This window comes from Scophthalmus maximus, chromosome 4 (assembly GCF_022379125.1).
Source record: "Scophthalmus maximus strain ysfricsl-2021 chromosome 4, ASM2237912v1, whole genome shotgun sequence".
Lineage (NCBI taxonomy): Eukaryota > Metazoa > Chordata > Actinopteri > Pleuronectiformes > Scophthalmidae > Scophthalmus > Scophthalmus maximus.
This window is the reverse complement of record NC_061518.1, coordinates 22,568,010-22,584,404: the sequence shown is the minus strand read 5'-3', so window position 1 is coordinate 22,584,404 and position 16,395 is coordinate 22,568,010. Positions and strand designations below refer to the sequence as shown.

The 16,395-nt window shown below is 42.4% G+C and overlaps 1 protein-coding gene across 2 annotated transcripts; it reads left to right on the top strand.

Moving 5' to 3' along the window:
* The first annotated feature begins 881 nt into the window (after positions 1 to 881).
* Positions 882 to 15,836, top strand: pnoca (prepronociceptin a). 2 transcript variants are annotated; one of them, XM_035629404.2, is made up of 3 exons: positions 882 to 1,027; positions 12,087 to 12,220; positions 13,935 to 15,836. In XM_035629404.2, the coding sequence occupies exons 2-3, from the start codon at positions 12,101 to 12,103 to the stop codon at positions 14,532 to 14,534; spliced, it is 720 nt and encodes a 239-aa protein (XP_035485297.1). In that variant the 5' UTR covers positions 882 to 1,027; positions 12,087 to 12,100; the 3' UTR covers positions 14,535 to 15,836. The 2 variants fall into 2 exon arrangements, with proteins under 2 accessions (XP_035485297.1, XP_035485298.1); XM_035629405.2 differs by having other exon boundaries at positions 902 to 1,027; positions 12,090 to 12,220.
* The last annotated feature ends 559 nt before the right edge of the window (positions 15,837 to 16,395 follow it).

The following is a 16,395-nucleotide window of genomic DNA, read 5'->3' as shown; positions in this document are numbered from 1 at the left end:
GAGGTAACAGTATAGTTAAAATAACATAAAGGGTCATAGAATAAAAAAATAGAATCTTTTCTCATTTTAATTCAGTTTTTTAATTGATTTCACAGTAAGAGCCTGAGTGTGGCAAATATGAGTCAGGTTGGATATTGATATTGTGTTTGTTCACCAGCTTAAGACGTGTCAATCAGACACGTTTTTTGTGACATCACAATGTGCTCCTGAGAAACTTGAAGCCTCACATAGACTGAGACCCAGAGTCGTAAAACTTTTCAACTGAAAAATATTTGCATATTCATAGTTTCGTAGATCTTTTTTTGTTGCTTTTTCTAATCACATCAAACACAAATCATTGATTAGAGCAATGTGGCTGTTTTTCGGATTTGATTTGTGCTTTGTGTTGTTAATGTTGTTTTCATCAACATGAAATAGTGGAAAATCAAAATATCTCGTTGCAAAGCATAACACCCGCAGAGATAGATGGGTACTCCCTCCTTCCTCTCATCTTCTTCTTCCTCCACTTTTGTTTTTTCACCTCTCCATCTCTGTCCTCTCTCTTTCCTCCCCCTCTCTTCTCTGTCCTCCCTCCTCCCTGTCTGTCTTAATTGTTTGTCTCCTACTTCTTTACCCTTTCCGTCTCTTCCTCCTCTCTCCTCTTGCTATTTACTTTGGTTCCGATACTAACTCCTTCCTTTCTCTCCTCCTCGCCGCCCTCCCTCTCCCACCTTCCTCCCCACTCCCCATCCCTGCTCTCTCCGATCTCCTTTCTCCTCCCTGATTTCAGTCCCTCCCTCCCTCCCTCTCTTTCTCTCTGTAGTGAAAGAAGGAGTTTTGAGAGAGAGAGAGAGAGAGAGAGAGAAAGAGAGAGAGACCGGAGGAGAAGGTTGAAGGGGAGGGGTGGGACCCTATAAGAGCAGCCGACTCCAGCCTCCACGTAGCCAGGAAAACCACGCTCAGACCGAGAGAGGGAAACATACACTGACGATCCTGAACCCGCACCCGAGGGACTCCCGTAGGCACCCGTATTCTCTCGCCAACACAGGTAAGAAGAACCTGGGGGAGGCTGGAGGAGGAGTGGGAAGAGAAATGGCTTGACCTCTGACCTTTGATACAGAACCTTTTGCACTTTCGTCACATAAGTGATGACTGACATTTTGTCACATTGGTACCACATTCGCGGTCAGGAAAGTCAGACCTAAAAGGACCTGCGGCCGTCTCCCTCTCAGTAAAGCGGAATAGAGTTTCATATCCCTTTGCCTCCTCTGCAGCTGCATCTAATGTTGGTGATGTAGCAATGGCAGTTGAAATTACAGAGCCCAATGAATGACAATAAATGCTTCTTAAATGTGAATTCGCTTAAATCTAAATTTGACAAAAACATTCGGGGGCACAAGGGATGAAAAAGGCGAGACGTGTTTGTCAGCATTTTATCAGGCCTGTTAATAGCAACGCTTTCCTATCCCGGATCAGTCTTTGTCTCCATCGCTCCATCATCCACAGCTGCTGTAGGATAATTACTGCAGCTATTGTCACTAATCGTCAGAGGGTCCTGACCTTTGTGCTCCACGCATCTGAAGGAGCAACGGCCGACCATTGCGTCCTAAAATGCCCAAGGTTAAAAATGTGCGTTTGAGTGCAACAACAGGGAGCACGAGGTGAGGAAGCTCCGTCTGTGGATGACACATGCTGTTTGTGATGTCACCGTGCTGGTGTTGAGTAAAGAGGGAAAGGTCATAAATCGCTGGGGCCATGATTTTGGTCATGAATCAGGCCACGATTCGCTGCTGCGCTCCGGTGGGTTTCATGAATGGAGGGGGGGGAGTCCGTTTGTGTTTACACTGTAGCTCAAGACGGAGTACTCAGAGGTAATTCAGGTTAGTGCCCACACGTTAATCAGGGTCCGATTTTTCCCAAGCTCAATTCATCACGGGACTATTTTTAGATTTTTAGATTTCCAGTCTTTGTATTCCCCTGAAAAAATAACCAAGTCAATATTTTGATGCTTTTGTTTTTATAAGCAGTGGCTTCTTATTTCTGCTTGATATCAATTTAATTTGAATTTGTTACTCGGGTCTTGACATTCAGAACTTCACGGACTGAAATAGGACGGCCTGAACAAAGACAGCCCTGTCAATGGATTTTATTGACCACATATAAAGCATCTGGCCACATCTGGCCAATGATTTTGCTGTGGATCTCTCTCTTTATGAGCATGAACCATACGGACCTATCAGAGGCTGTTATAGACTATAGAACTGACTGAATGTATATGATTCCAATCAGATCTTTTATCAAGTTCATTCAATCCCAATTTGAAAAATAATCAAAACATTTTCTATTTCATATTTAGTTTAGATAAAATATATAGCATTATAATGCAATAGTAGTAGTAGTAGCAGTAGTAGTAGTAGTAGTAGTAGTAGTAGTATAGTGGTGGTGGTATTAATGGTGTTGCAGCCTGCTTCTGTGGAAGTTCTGCGAACATTATTGTCATTATGCCTTCGGGCATCTTTATGTAAAACTCATTATAAAGAGATACATGTTTTTTTAAGCCCTAAATGTACGAAGTCAATAATGAACTTGAGGGTTGATTGTGCCCTTTTAATTTATTTATTCACACTGAATAATTAACAGAGTGTTTTTGTTTAGCTCGGGGCTCACTTTTCATTTGACCTTGGAAGGAATCTGCTGAAACGCAGGCACAGTTCATGAGTGGACAAAAAAAGTCTCAACAATTGCCGATGATGACTTATGATAAAGGTTCCGTTATCTAATTCGAGCATATGAGCGTGACGAAAGCCTCCTGCACATCGTCATGGAGAGGCGGATGTAGAACTGCTGGTCACGCTCAGTTACCGCATCTGACCGAAATCTAGAGGCCCCTCTCTCGTTCCTCAGGGCAAAAATACTCAAAGCATTTGGGCTTGCTGTGAATTTTACCTGTGATTAGCGTCTGAAAATGTTTGTACTATGTTCTGTCTCTTCTGCATTGTCTGGGTGAGAGAATGTCTTCATGTCTGCGTATAAAAGCAGGCGTAATTAAACTACAGCCTAATTATGTATGGATACAGTATCTTTATAGTTAAAATGAATATTTGAAAACTGAATGAAGACACCAGATAGAATTGTGTCATATCCTTAACTGCATTGTAAAATGACACTGGAAACACAACAGCCGCTGGTGATGAATGTTGATGTTCTGTGGGAGATTTAAATAGAGTTGCTTTGGACAACTGGACCAACACAGAGGAGGAGACATGCGCAACTTTGAGAGAGAGGGGGAAGAGAATTGGAAGGAAGTATAAAAATAAACACATGCCCAGGCAGTAACGGACAAAGGCAAAGACATCACTTCTCATGATCTAGCTGTTTGTCTGGTGGTCAGACATTACAGATGTTCACACACGTGTCCACAGAGTGGGCGTGTTGACACATCTCCAGCCAAAGGGAACCTTCAGAGGAACACCTATTGGAGTAGAAGTTCAAACAGAAGATGTTTGAAATATCTCACACACCCTTCGTGAACCTTTTGGTGCAAGGCAATCACAGACTAATGGCAAGGCCTCACTTGTACTTCGCAGTCAAACCTCAATAAGTAATGACAAGTCATGCTTTGAGAAAACACTTCCATTTCCCCCCCAGACTTTAAATACCCCAACAAAATGATGTCCACCTACACAAAGGAAGTAGCTGAATGCTCCTTTACCTGAGGTTTAACCCCAAATCACAAGTGGTATTGGTCAGAAATCACTGTCATCCAACAGCGATGGCAGTTTCTGATATTTTTAATTTTCTGTTAAAAAGGAAAAAACTAAAAAAAAAACTAAAAAAAAAAACGAGAAACCCAAACTTTATCAAAAGAAAATTCATTTAACCTTCAGCTTAAAAGAAATTCACTGAAGCACCAATCATTCAGAACATTTTACTGAGTTGCAGTGCCTTTTTCCTCCGTCCGTGGCTCATGGGCCTCCTGGCGTGAGCATCCTCTTCGAGCCATCTCCTCTCCCCCTTTGGCATCAGCGCACACACACTTCATTAGCCTTACGGATAAACTCCCCTGACCGCGAGAAACCATTCAAAGGCAGGACGGGGAAAATAAAGAGAGGATGAGGGGGGGGGGGCACCAGGTCGCTGGCCATACAATATGGTACCGGCGTGTACATCTCTGGTGGCTGCACTGACTTAACTGCGAACGTGTGGAGTTAATCCAGACATACAATGTTGTGAACACGACGGGGTCCCTGTCCATCCTTTTGTGCAGGGAGGATTTTCGCAGAGGCTTTTCTCAGGTCGCCCTCCAGCCTCCAGTGTGTTCCTCTTTCCCTCTGTTTTTTTCCGCATCAAAAAGGAGACCTGACTCCCGCCAAATGCTGCACTCGTTTATAATGCGATAATCGATATGGACTTTCTTATTCTGTTGATGACTACACAGCTGTTCTGTGGTATAGCACTATCTATCTATCTGTGATATACTATCGAAGCAGAAAGGACACAACCCTTCCTCAGGCTCTGTGACTTCTATAGGGACCGAAGCATTGGATACAATGTATCATTTGTGGTCAGTTGTCACTCCAATGCCCACAAAGCATTTTACCCATACATAAACTGCATGTGGCCCTCATAAAAGATGCATAATTAATGTTTTTTCTCTCACCGTGGCATTTGAAACCCAGGAGAATCATTGTTTGTAAAAACCCTCCCGTGGCCTGTGTGTGAGACATCCCAGTCTGAGGGACAGGCACACGGGCTCCAAGGAAGAGACACTATATCTTTAGTCCGAGTCATCCACAACTTCTGACATCCAAAATTTCTCCAACTTGAAAAGAGCCACCAACTAAGTGCAAAATGTCCAGTGGGAGGCACAACTCCAAGAAGTGAACCAGGAAGACAGAAATCCTTTTTTTTGGGCAAATGTGCTTGGTGAGCAACTTTCAATCAAAAGACTGGGTGCCATTTTGTAAATCAGTGCCTGCTTTACAAGTATCCAGCTATTGGATTAGAGGATATGATTGTGCGACAGCACCGTCGCTGACCAGTTCTGTCTCAAATCAGAGTCAGTCACTGTGTACAAACACCATGCAGACGACGATCATAGCATGCGACTATAACACTTTCTTGAAGTCATCAGATGTGGAAAATGTATTTAACGGTGGCCGCCCTTCCGCTGCACAGTGAACCATCTGGGAACAACCCCTATCGATTTCTGGATTTAAGAAAAGTAAAATGGTGCTTGACGCTTATTAGTAGAGCGTGATGTTTAAGCTAATAGGCAATTTTTGACCTCACAGAAATCTTATTTCTCCCACACATACAGTAAATGGCAAAGCGATTGAGTCATTGTTATTATTATTGTTAATGTTAAAATGCCTGTAAAACACCATGTCACACGTATTAAATGTGTGTAATTAGAAGTGCTAGATATGCTGTTGAGTAACACAATATTAATTTTTTCTTCTTCTTACACACACTGATGGTTACCAATATGATGTCCTGAACTACTAAGGCTTTGATGGACTTTCAGTGACTTAGGACATATTGGACACACAACAAGAAGAAGATTTTTGCACTCAAACTGTGGCGTCAAGTGAGCACCTGACACAAGTATTTTAAGACAATGGTACCCCATTTTACAAGTCTGTGCCATGTCACTGTGATCCTGCATGTCATGCGATCATCTCAGAGGCCGACTTTTGAGTCCTCAAGCTCACAGAGGTCCGGAGGATGAGAGCGCCTCTCGGATTCCTCTGGGCAAATTCAATGAGTCTGTGATTGGACACATTTTTATTTCATTTTCACCTGTCATAGAAGAAAAGGCCCCGGTGTAACAAATATCACGATTGATGGTTCCTTCCCATGTGTTTGTGTCAGTGAACCAGTCACACACCACCTGTGCTGCGAGTTTGAAAAAAATGCTCGTTTCATTTTGTTTAACGACATAGTAATAATTCATAAAGTAGAAAGACAAAGGGAAAAACAAATACACAAAACCTCAACAAACAAAAAAATCGATTTGAGATGAAGACGGAATGGATCTGGCATGCCTGCGTAAGTGTGTGGGCGCACACCTCCCGACCGTTAATTGACCTTAGGTTATCAGATGCATCGGGGAGGGAAATTGATTTAGTTTAGTGTGTCTGTAATAGCTTCAACATATAATCTACCGTCGTGTCACACACAAACACACACCTACGCACACACACACACTTTCTGACTGACAGGGAACAGCTTGTAAAAGCACTAAAGGTTTCCTCTGAAGGTTTCCTCTTGCCCGAGCTGTGTAAAAACGCCCACATCTGTGGACACACTTGTGAGCTGACAAGACCTTGTGACCAGGAGACAAAAGGTTAGATCACAAGAAGTTAATGTCTTTGGCTAATAGGGGAGCAAATGCACCGTTACTGCCTGGACATATATTTATTTTTTATACTTCCTTCCAACAAACCCTTGCAATATATTTACTGTCAAATTGTTGGATGGATGAAGTGATGACCACTAAGGCCAACTGTTGAATAAATCTCTTAAATGTTCTGCATATCAATGGGAAATTGTTTAATGTAGGACCTAGCACCTTAAGCTTTTTCCTGAGTTTGTTAACATCTTGATACAAAATGTAGACACAAACTTTTTTTTTGTTGTTGACACAAATAGTAGGGCCTTCCTTCAACTAAGCCTTCTATCTTCTATGCCAGCGGTAGTTTTGTCACGTTTGATGTCTTTGCTGTGTGCGTGAGAGACAAAGGATGAGCGTGAGATAGTGAAAGAACAGAGAGCCGGGCAGTGAAAGAACTTGAGTGGGTGAGGGGAGGGGACACGACAGATCAGTCAGTAGGTAGTTAATGTACGTAGGTAGTGACGGGGACGATTAATATGTACGTTTGACTCTTTTTTTTTTATCAAACTGATTTGTGGAAAAGATTAAGTGTCCTGAAATGTGTCAAATCAATGACCCCCCCCCCCCACAATTAGCTATCAATATTAAAACAAAGAGCAAAGTGTATTTTGACTGTGCCCGGGACAAGTTGTCAGTCAAAGTGACTCTTCTGACAGATTATGTAGTCGGCCATCTGGCTTTCAGGCAGAAGACTAAATAACATTTAATTACCCGTCAAACTCTCATCAACCCATCAACTAACAAAGCCAATGCCATGAACACACTCAAGTTATTCTCCTCGCTCCCTCAAGGGGTTTAAAGTTATTGTTCTTAAATATCTGTGTTTAAATTTGTTATACATAAAGGCATGGTTAGTTATTTAGTTCATATGTGTTAGTACTTGAAAATATCCTATAAAAGCTTGTTTTTGTATTTTCTCCATGATCACCAGGCAATTGAACATCACTGTATTAAAAACAAAAAATCCATTCAAAAAAGGCAATTTCTACTGTCTTGCTGTTTTTTTTTTTTTGCATTTTTGCACCATCACCATGTGTCCACTTTCCAGCAAGTTAGAAAAGTACACGGTGCACTGATGTGAATTGGATGATATTGTGTTTTTATTAAATTCAAGTGACGTAATAATCTGCAGTTGGGCTTTTAGGAATCAAGACGAAGCCCGGGACGGAGACACACTGCTCCTCTGTTCAACCATGCACGCATAATCCGGCTTTAAGTCGCTCTTCGCCTGGGAGTAATTTATTTCATGCTTCCTGTTCTTGATGAGAAACGGACAGTAATGGAGAGAAATGACGGTGGAGGGAGTTGATAACATGGTGTAAGACTTTTCTGCTCAGAGTGGGTTGCTGTTGGATGAGGACACTGGGAATCGGAGGGGAACTAACACCTGAATATTTTGTTAACTTTAAATGTACTTATTAATGGATGACAAAACTTTTTAGGCGTGGAGATGGTGGTGATGTCGAAGACATTTTCCACTTAACTGGGCAGAGCTTTCTGAGAATGCTTGTAAATATAAATACTTTTCGAGGGCAATTCTGCTGATGTCCGCTTCTATATCGAAGTACGGGTCATGTTTTGCAGAACACTTTTGGTGTTCACTGCTCCTTGCGTCTTTGATTGGATGATTTGCTTCGTGCATTCACAACAGGTTGATCCTCAATGAGATGTGCCATTTTCTTTGCTTTTGCAGAAGTACCCTAGCTCTATGGACACGCACATTTCACATTTTTCCTTTCATCAGAAAGGTGGTCCTCGTCATCGTCTACCAGCCCGTAAAAAACGCCATCAGCAGCACCTCAGCACAGCACGGAGACAGTAATGACTTAATTAACTGGTTTATTTCACGGTTAATCAGTTAATTAAAAGCAAAGTAATTAGGTTTTAAAGGTTCTCAGGAGAACCCGGCAGATGTCAGTAAAGGATTATTGAAAAAAAAACAAAAAAACATTGAGAAGTCCTGCTCATTTTTATCAAGCGTCCATCGACATACAATACTGTAAGACAAAAGGGACAGACAGATAAAGACTATATTGAATGGGTATTTGTGTGTGAAAATACGGGTGTACACACACATACTGTATCTATAGTATTCTGAGTGACATGTATGTCTGTCTGGTTAGGAAGTCAGGCTTTCATCGTTTCTTGTTTTCACCTAGAAAGAGTTAGGAATGGTTGCGACTGCTCGTTGCACATGTTGCTATCAAAATGAGTTCTCTGGCTATGTTTATCTTTGATTATGTTAAGTTTGACCAGATAAAGATTACTGTAAATATCAGTCTCATTTGGGGTGGAGAATTGTGCAGCCCTAAACATCAAATGCAGCACTTATCAAGTAGCTTTAAAACCTATTTCTTTGTATAGAAATTCCAGTGTCATGGCTCTAGGGGACAAAGACAACATTGGTCTGCTGGTTAGTTGGGTCATCACTTCAGGTCCAGACTGAAATATCTCAACGACTATTCGACGAAATGCCAGAATTTCCGTGCAGACGTTTATGATTATTCAGAATTTGGTGATCTCTTAACTCTTCTCCCTTTTCCTGAAACTACTAGATAGATTCTCATTACATTTGTCGCAAGCATCTGTCTCCCCTTGGGGATGATCGGGAATAACTGTTCTGATCCTTAAATTTTAGGTTCTCCAAAACTTTGGTCAAAGCTAGAGTGTGTAATATTTAGAAGAACATATTCACAGAAATCGAATATATTGTCCATAACTATGTGTTCGTATATGTATATTCACCTGCAACAAAGAACCAATGTTTTTTTCGCCAACTTTGAATGAGTTAAATAAGGTTACATTAGGGGGACCCCACCTCCGTGTAAGTTGATTTGTCTTGCATTCCGGTTCAACTGCGAAAAATCACAACCTCTGTGGTCCGAGTTCCGAGGTATAATGGAACGCAGCATTAAATCCAGTTGCAGAAAACGGTCAAGAATACGTCGCATTCGCATTGAATTTCCAGCACTGCGGGAAACTGTTAATGGAATCAGCGATGCGCCATCGTAAAGTGTCCCCTGTCGGGTGCTCAGTTAGTTGAAACTTTACCACCAGATGCAGCCAGAAAAGGACAAAAATTATACACTGGGGCTTTAATGAGCAACTACTTAGTTTTAATCAGCAAAAACGTATACCTTCTAAACGTCAGTATGTCAGCATAGTCATTTAATATTGTTCAAAGTTCTGATGTTTGCATTAAGCTCAGAGTATAGTGCTGTGCGTCCTTACAACCTTGCAGAATTCAAGCTTACTACTCTTTTTGACAAGTTGGGAGTGAGTGTTTACGTTGGTTTATGTATTACGCATTTCCTTTGCTCATTACATAATTCTGGTTACATATACCTACACATACACCCTCTGGCCAGACCTCAGTGGAGAAATGAGGTGTAAAACATGTGGCTCCTTCATGCATAGCCAGCACAATGGCAGCTATTATTCTCGAAGCACCGAGTCACTGACAGGAGGGTGGCGAATAAGATGAGTTGGGGTCAAGTGAACTCGCCCAGGCTGTTTGTCTAAATCTTCCCGTCGTGTCCCCCCATCCTCCGCAGCTCTCCTACGACGTTCCCATCTAAAATGGCTTTGCGGCTTCTCTGTCCTTCCCCCGACAAACGCCTCCTCTTTCCTGCTAAAATGAAATCAAGACGACGCGACACGCCCTTTCATCGTTTACACACAAGGAGACTTGATTGTTTTGTATGATTTTTTTTTTTTACAGATCTGCTGTTTTTATGGTTAGTTATGGGTAGTGGATTGGAATGAACGGTGCAATTACACTTTCATCAGGTTTAATTAATCGGAATAATTTTCACATTTTAGAGACACGCGTAATGTTCGATTGACGACAAATTCATTTGACTTTCTGCCACGTCAGTTTAGCAGATAATGGCGTCCTACAGCGGAAAGAGCAGAGAGGCAGTGTGCTTGTATGAATGTATTTGAGTGCGTCTACATATGCACTGCATAATGGGCATATTTGTGTGTTAGGCACGTGTTTGTGTCTGTGTTTGGGTTTGTGTGTCTGACTTTTGTGCGTGTGCGTGTGTTTGGCACCGACTAACAGTGACTCAGTCTGCTGCCGGAGGCATTAATTGAGGCATCAATTAAAGGAGTTAACGAGTTTGTTTAATGAGATGCAAACTCTGGTTGTATTCCTGACGTCAGGCTCACCAGACTGGGCCGTTCCTCCCACAATTAGGTCAAATAAATTTGTTTTCCTCTTTCTTCATTCTTCCTGTACTCTCTGTCTATTTTTGACACCTTTTGAAAAATCCGCTTCGCTCACCGTCGCTCCATCTATCTGTCTACTTTGTGTCCCGTTCAGCTCACTGCTGTCATTTATCGCTCTCTTATTGTCCTCCATGCGTCTCTTGTTTTGGCGCCGGAAGCCTAAAACATCGAGGCCTGCTGATTCTTTACCGTCATTATGGACACAAACATACAACTAATGGAAAAAATGTTAAATGTTAGTTCTCATGTATTGACACTATGACCAGCCATTTTTGTTTTGCACTGTACATACAATCAAAATTAGCTTGTATGTGTGTATTCGGATTCAAATGTTCAGCTTTGTTGTTTGTCTAACCGTAACGTACTAGGCCAAATGGCAACTCACCGTGACATCACCCACTGGTTTCTGAAATGTCGTTTTGAATACCTTGAGTTTAGTTTTCTGACCAGCGCCACCTTGGTTTTTCGCAACAATAGTAACCGGAGTAACCAAGTAACCATATTTGGAGGATCGTGGTGTGGGTCTGACTGAGAGCTCATCCACCATGCGTCCACCCACACCCTTTGATTGAACAGTACTAGCTGTCAATCATGGCTATTTTACTCTAAATGAGACCCTAAATCTACAAAATAAAAATGAAGCTGTATTGAAGAAAATTAAAAAAAAATAGCGATTCAGACCATAAACTACTTAGGACAATGTTTACTGACTTTAAAGATCAAGTGGAAAGTAGAGTCATCTTCTCATAGACTTCTATAGAAACGGACTTGTTTTTTATAACCAGTGGAGTCGCCCTCTGTTGGTCATTCTAGAGAATTCCGGTTTCAGGCACTTCCGCATTGGCTTCCCTTTCCGGACCTGGTTCCATTTTTATACACAGTCTATGGTCATGGTTAGCCCCCTGCTGCACACTGCACTGGCTGATAGCTGTGCATATTACAATAGCTTTTCTTACAATAGAGGTTTCTAGTTGGGTTTTGTGAGGTTATCTTCTCCCTCATACATGCTGCCAGTCTGCCACGAGCTCACAGATACACACCAGGGAGTCTTGTGTGGGAGCAACACAAGTCAAGCCTGTTTTTTTTCGTGACTGAGGACAAAGATTTTTAGTTATTATTACCGAGATTTACTCATGCTAATTTGACTCTGCACTGAAGCCCCTACAAGGATACATTGATATTTTTTTTGTGTGTTTTAAAAGACAAAGGTCCTTCTCACTACAAAAAAAATGCATTCCTAATAAAATGAATCAGCAGAAGCTATAAGGTGTAGAAGCTACTTTTACTGCATTCTACAGGTCAAACTTTCTCACGTTCTCAGGGTTCTAGCAGTTGAAACGTTGACTAGGTTGACGCCTGACCCATTGGCCAGCAACAGTGTTCAACATGTTATTGAAGGCTGGGACGGCCCAGTCGGACACCGCTGCATTATTATAGGCAGGTGAGTGTGTGTTTGATCCTGTCCTGTGTTGTGCAGCAGACGGTGGGACCATGAAGACCGCGGTGGCTCTGCTGCTGCTCTGCCTGTGTGATCCTGGACAGAGCGACTGCCAGACAGACTGCCTGTCCTGCAGCAACATCCTGCCCAAACAGCTCAGTTTCAACACCATGGTGAGCAATCCATATAAACACACACGCTCGCACGCACGCACGCACGCACGCACACACACGCAAAGGGCAGGCGACGGATTTCCATTGTGTTTGCAGACATATGTCCTATCTTTCAGTCCACCACATAGGTGGACAGCAATAGATACATAAAGGCATGATATCTATAGATACTGCTCTTCACCATTTATTAGAATAATAAAAAAAAAAAAGTTAATTTAGAACTTGGCTGTCATTTTAAATACACTTTTGCTTAATTCCATCAAGCTGCTTCGGTATCATGGTCCCGGTATTTTTCATGCTGCGCTGCCTTGGCTTAGTGACACCTTACAAGGTACAGAGCCAGGACAGTGTCTGATGTTGAACGACTACACTGACAAATTATGCACTAATTTGATAGTTGGTAAACGCCCCATCCGTGCAAAACTGGACTGTTCTTCCATATAAGTAAACAGACTCGTACGAGCACAATCGTCCACAAGGCTCTTTTAATTTGGAGATAAAATAAGTGAAAGCCCCCCCTCACCCCTCCTCTATTTGTTAATCCTGCCCTCTCTCTCCGTCTCTCTCTCTTACTCAACAAATTTCCCGTTTGACATTTGAGTTTTAATTTGTTGTGGCTACACGATTCCTGGGGATAGATGTGTGTTTCTCCTCGCAGTGCTTATGCCCGCAGGTTGTTTCTCGCTGGTTAATGGCATTTCTGCTTCTAGGACATTTTGGCAGGGGACACACAGTAACGCACTGAAGTGCATATGTGCTTAAAACGTGAAACTTTGAACTGTTAGTGACGATGTCTCGTGTCAGGCACTTTTCATTTTTGACGGACCTCAAGTAAGCCTATGGAATTGGGCATTCATTGCCTCGTGCAGACGTACAGTTATGACTGCCTGTAGGCACATTGCTGCATAGGCCTTCTACTGACTTACGCCCATTTTTATAATCCATACCTCCTTTGCTTATTTTAATTTTCTCCTCTGTTTAATCTCCCTCTCTTTCCTGGCTGAAAGATTTTTGCTTAAATCAATGAGGGACCAGAGTGTCTACAATAAGCCTGCTACATGGAAACTGTGGCGCTCAAAGCAGCACAGTATTTCATCCATATTAATGCTCTCTCTCTCTCTCTCTCTCTCTCTCTCTCTCTCACACACACACACACACACACACACACACACACACACACACACACACACACACACACATACACATTGAGATTTCACTGAACTGTTGCAGTGAAAGATACAGGTTGTAAACGGCCTGGAAATCCAATCAGTCTTTTTTTTCTGTCAAATTGATTTTTGTATTGTATGAGTTAAGACTGAGGTCAGGACTTTCCTCTCACACAACCCTCACAAGTGGACTTGAGGAATACTGTGTCATTTTTATGGTGTGGACAATCCGGACTGTTCTCACGACAGAGTGTAAATGATGAAATGTATAAACGACAGCAGTACTTATTTGTTACACCAGCACTTTTCCATGTACGTGAAGTTTAATGTGCGAGTGAAATCTCCATATGTCCGATGTGGAACAGTTTACAGATGCAACTGTGAGTTTATCTGACAAAAAGTTCTCAAAGCGTTCATATTGCGCACAATGACAGATGAGCTTCACGTGTTTATTTCATATTTCATTGAATCTGTTTTGCAACGTGAATGAACTCCCCTGGACTGATTTCAAAAAAGGAAATGAAGACGATCGTATTTGTCCCTGCCAGGTGTGTCTCATCGAGTGTGAAGGCAACATCTCCCCGGCCTTCTCCTGGGACTTCTGCCGCAAGGCGCTGTCGTCACCAGTGTCTTCCCTCAGCGGCACGACGCGAAAGAGATCTCAGGAGGAGGTGGAGGCCCTGTTTCCCGAGGAGGAGGAAGAGCAGGTGGAGGGAGGTCTGCTGCTGCCCATTGCATTGCAGAGGTTCGATCGGATGACCCAGGCTCTCAGGGTGGACGACAGGGATCTGGGTGGCAAGGGGATCCAGACGCTGAACGCTGCCTACAACTCCCAGGACGCCCTGTCCCTTGAGGATGGGTACGAGGAGGAAGGAGGGCACGAGGAAGGGGACGCTGACGTCGGGCTGAGCTTTTCCAAGCGGTTTGGCGGCTTCGTCAAAGGCAGGCACGGCTACAAGAAGCTGATGTCTCCAGGGAAGTCGTACCAGAAGAGGTATGGCGGCTTCGTCGGCATTCGGAAGTCGGCGCGCAAGTGGAACAACCAAAAACGCTTCAGCGAGTTCCTGAAGCAGTATCTGGGCATGAGCACTCGGGCCACTGAGTTCAACAGCGTGTCAGAGGACCTCACCCAGCAGAATGAGATCTAGCAGAGTGCACCTCCATGCCGACGCCATGAAACGGTTCCCCGATGTATTTCCACTGATCTTGTTTTTGTATTTCTATCACCGACGTGTCAAACTTTAACTGGTGTCACCAAAGTCGACCGAGTGAAACTAAGTAATTTGCCAAAAAGTGAAAATTCCAGTGGAGTAACTAGAAACTTTGGGTCCCCCTTGAAACTCTACAATCCCTGGCATCTTCCAGCCCGCCCCCCCCCACCCCCCCGTCCCGTCCTGCTCTGGACAGCCCTAATCATTCACACTTGGATGCACCAGTTAAACAGTCATGTTAAATTTGATTAGCTGCACAAGCAGCAAAAATATGAATATATATTTTACTGTTCAACGTGATCTACTAGATATATTAACAGTAAACAATAACAGCATCATTATTGCTTTCCTGATCCCCAGTATGTCACCGTAGCTATATTTTACATATTAATTTCGCTGCTGGGTCATTTGAATGAAAAATGTGCCAAATCTTCTCACGTGGAGGCCTCTGGCTTTGGGTCCTTGAAAATGTTGAAGAACCTCAATTATCAATTACAGCAGGCCCTTGTACAGCCGGCCCTTGGCAAAAGTTTTGGGTTTTGGCAAAATGCATAGCTCGGTCTCTGTTGAAGGGCAAATCCAGTGTTGTTTGTGCTTTGGCATTATGGTAGGGCAATGTCAGCAGTGGTGTGGAGTATACGATGCGTGGTTTGTGGTAAATAATCGAAAACGTGCACAATCATAATGATTTGTCAGAAAAAAAAACGACAACCCACACCTGAGGCATGGCTACTGAGGCAGGTTGAATTCAAATATATCTCCCTTACGCCTCTACACCAAGCTCAGCACTCGTGCATTTACAGTATGCTACTGATCCATCCGCCAAACTGACATCACGTGCAAGTGGCCGTCATCGCTGACTGCTTCTTGTGTTTCAGATGCCAGATTCCTGTGTGTACAAACAGTATTGATATTTTTCTTTGAGCTGTAACGGTTGTGAAATGTTTTGTTTTGTTGTTGAGAACATTGTAAATAGCCGAATTTAAACATATGTCAATAAAAATAGTTTGCTATTTCCTTTGTGGCCTGTCATGCAGCAACTGATACTGTGTCTCGAGGTGTTTTGTTCTCAGTATTTAGATTTAGATCGTATGGAACTACTGGGCTTTTTTACATCAGTTTTAAGTCTTTGATCAGAACATTATGTACCTATACTATAAATGATCACTATCTAATAAGCCATCAACTCTGCAGACATAAATGTTGATGAGCTGTAAATAAAGGTTTTCTTGTCCAGATGCCTTGGCCTCATTCCCTGACATCAGAGTCCACAGGATTTTTCCAAAACCTGCAAACACCAAAATCTTTTCATATTAGTGGCTCATAACTGATCACAAAAGGCATCAGTAGCAAGATTTATTAACCATTATTAAAGACATTATTAAAACTTATAACCCCTTTCATACATGGAATACATTCATGTATTTCTCATTGTTGAAAAGATATGACAATCAAGTGTGAGACAGAAGAAAAAAAGGCTACAGACAGAACAAAGGATAGTTATAGCAATAATAATTATTATAAAAAACAACAACAACAACAACAACAAAATAATAATAATAATACTAATAGGAAAACGGTATAAAATAGTAAAGCAGTCCAGCAGTAACAACGGAGCAGTTATTTATCTACGTGATGACTGGATAAGAGTCGAGCAGTAGAGATTAGGACAGATTAAATTGGTGTGTGTGTGTGTGTGTGTGTGTGTGTGTGTGTGTGTGTGTACTTGATCAGGTTGATGTGAGTATAGCATGCATTGCAGGGAGAAAGATAGATTTCTGTTACAGTGGGATTGAAT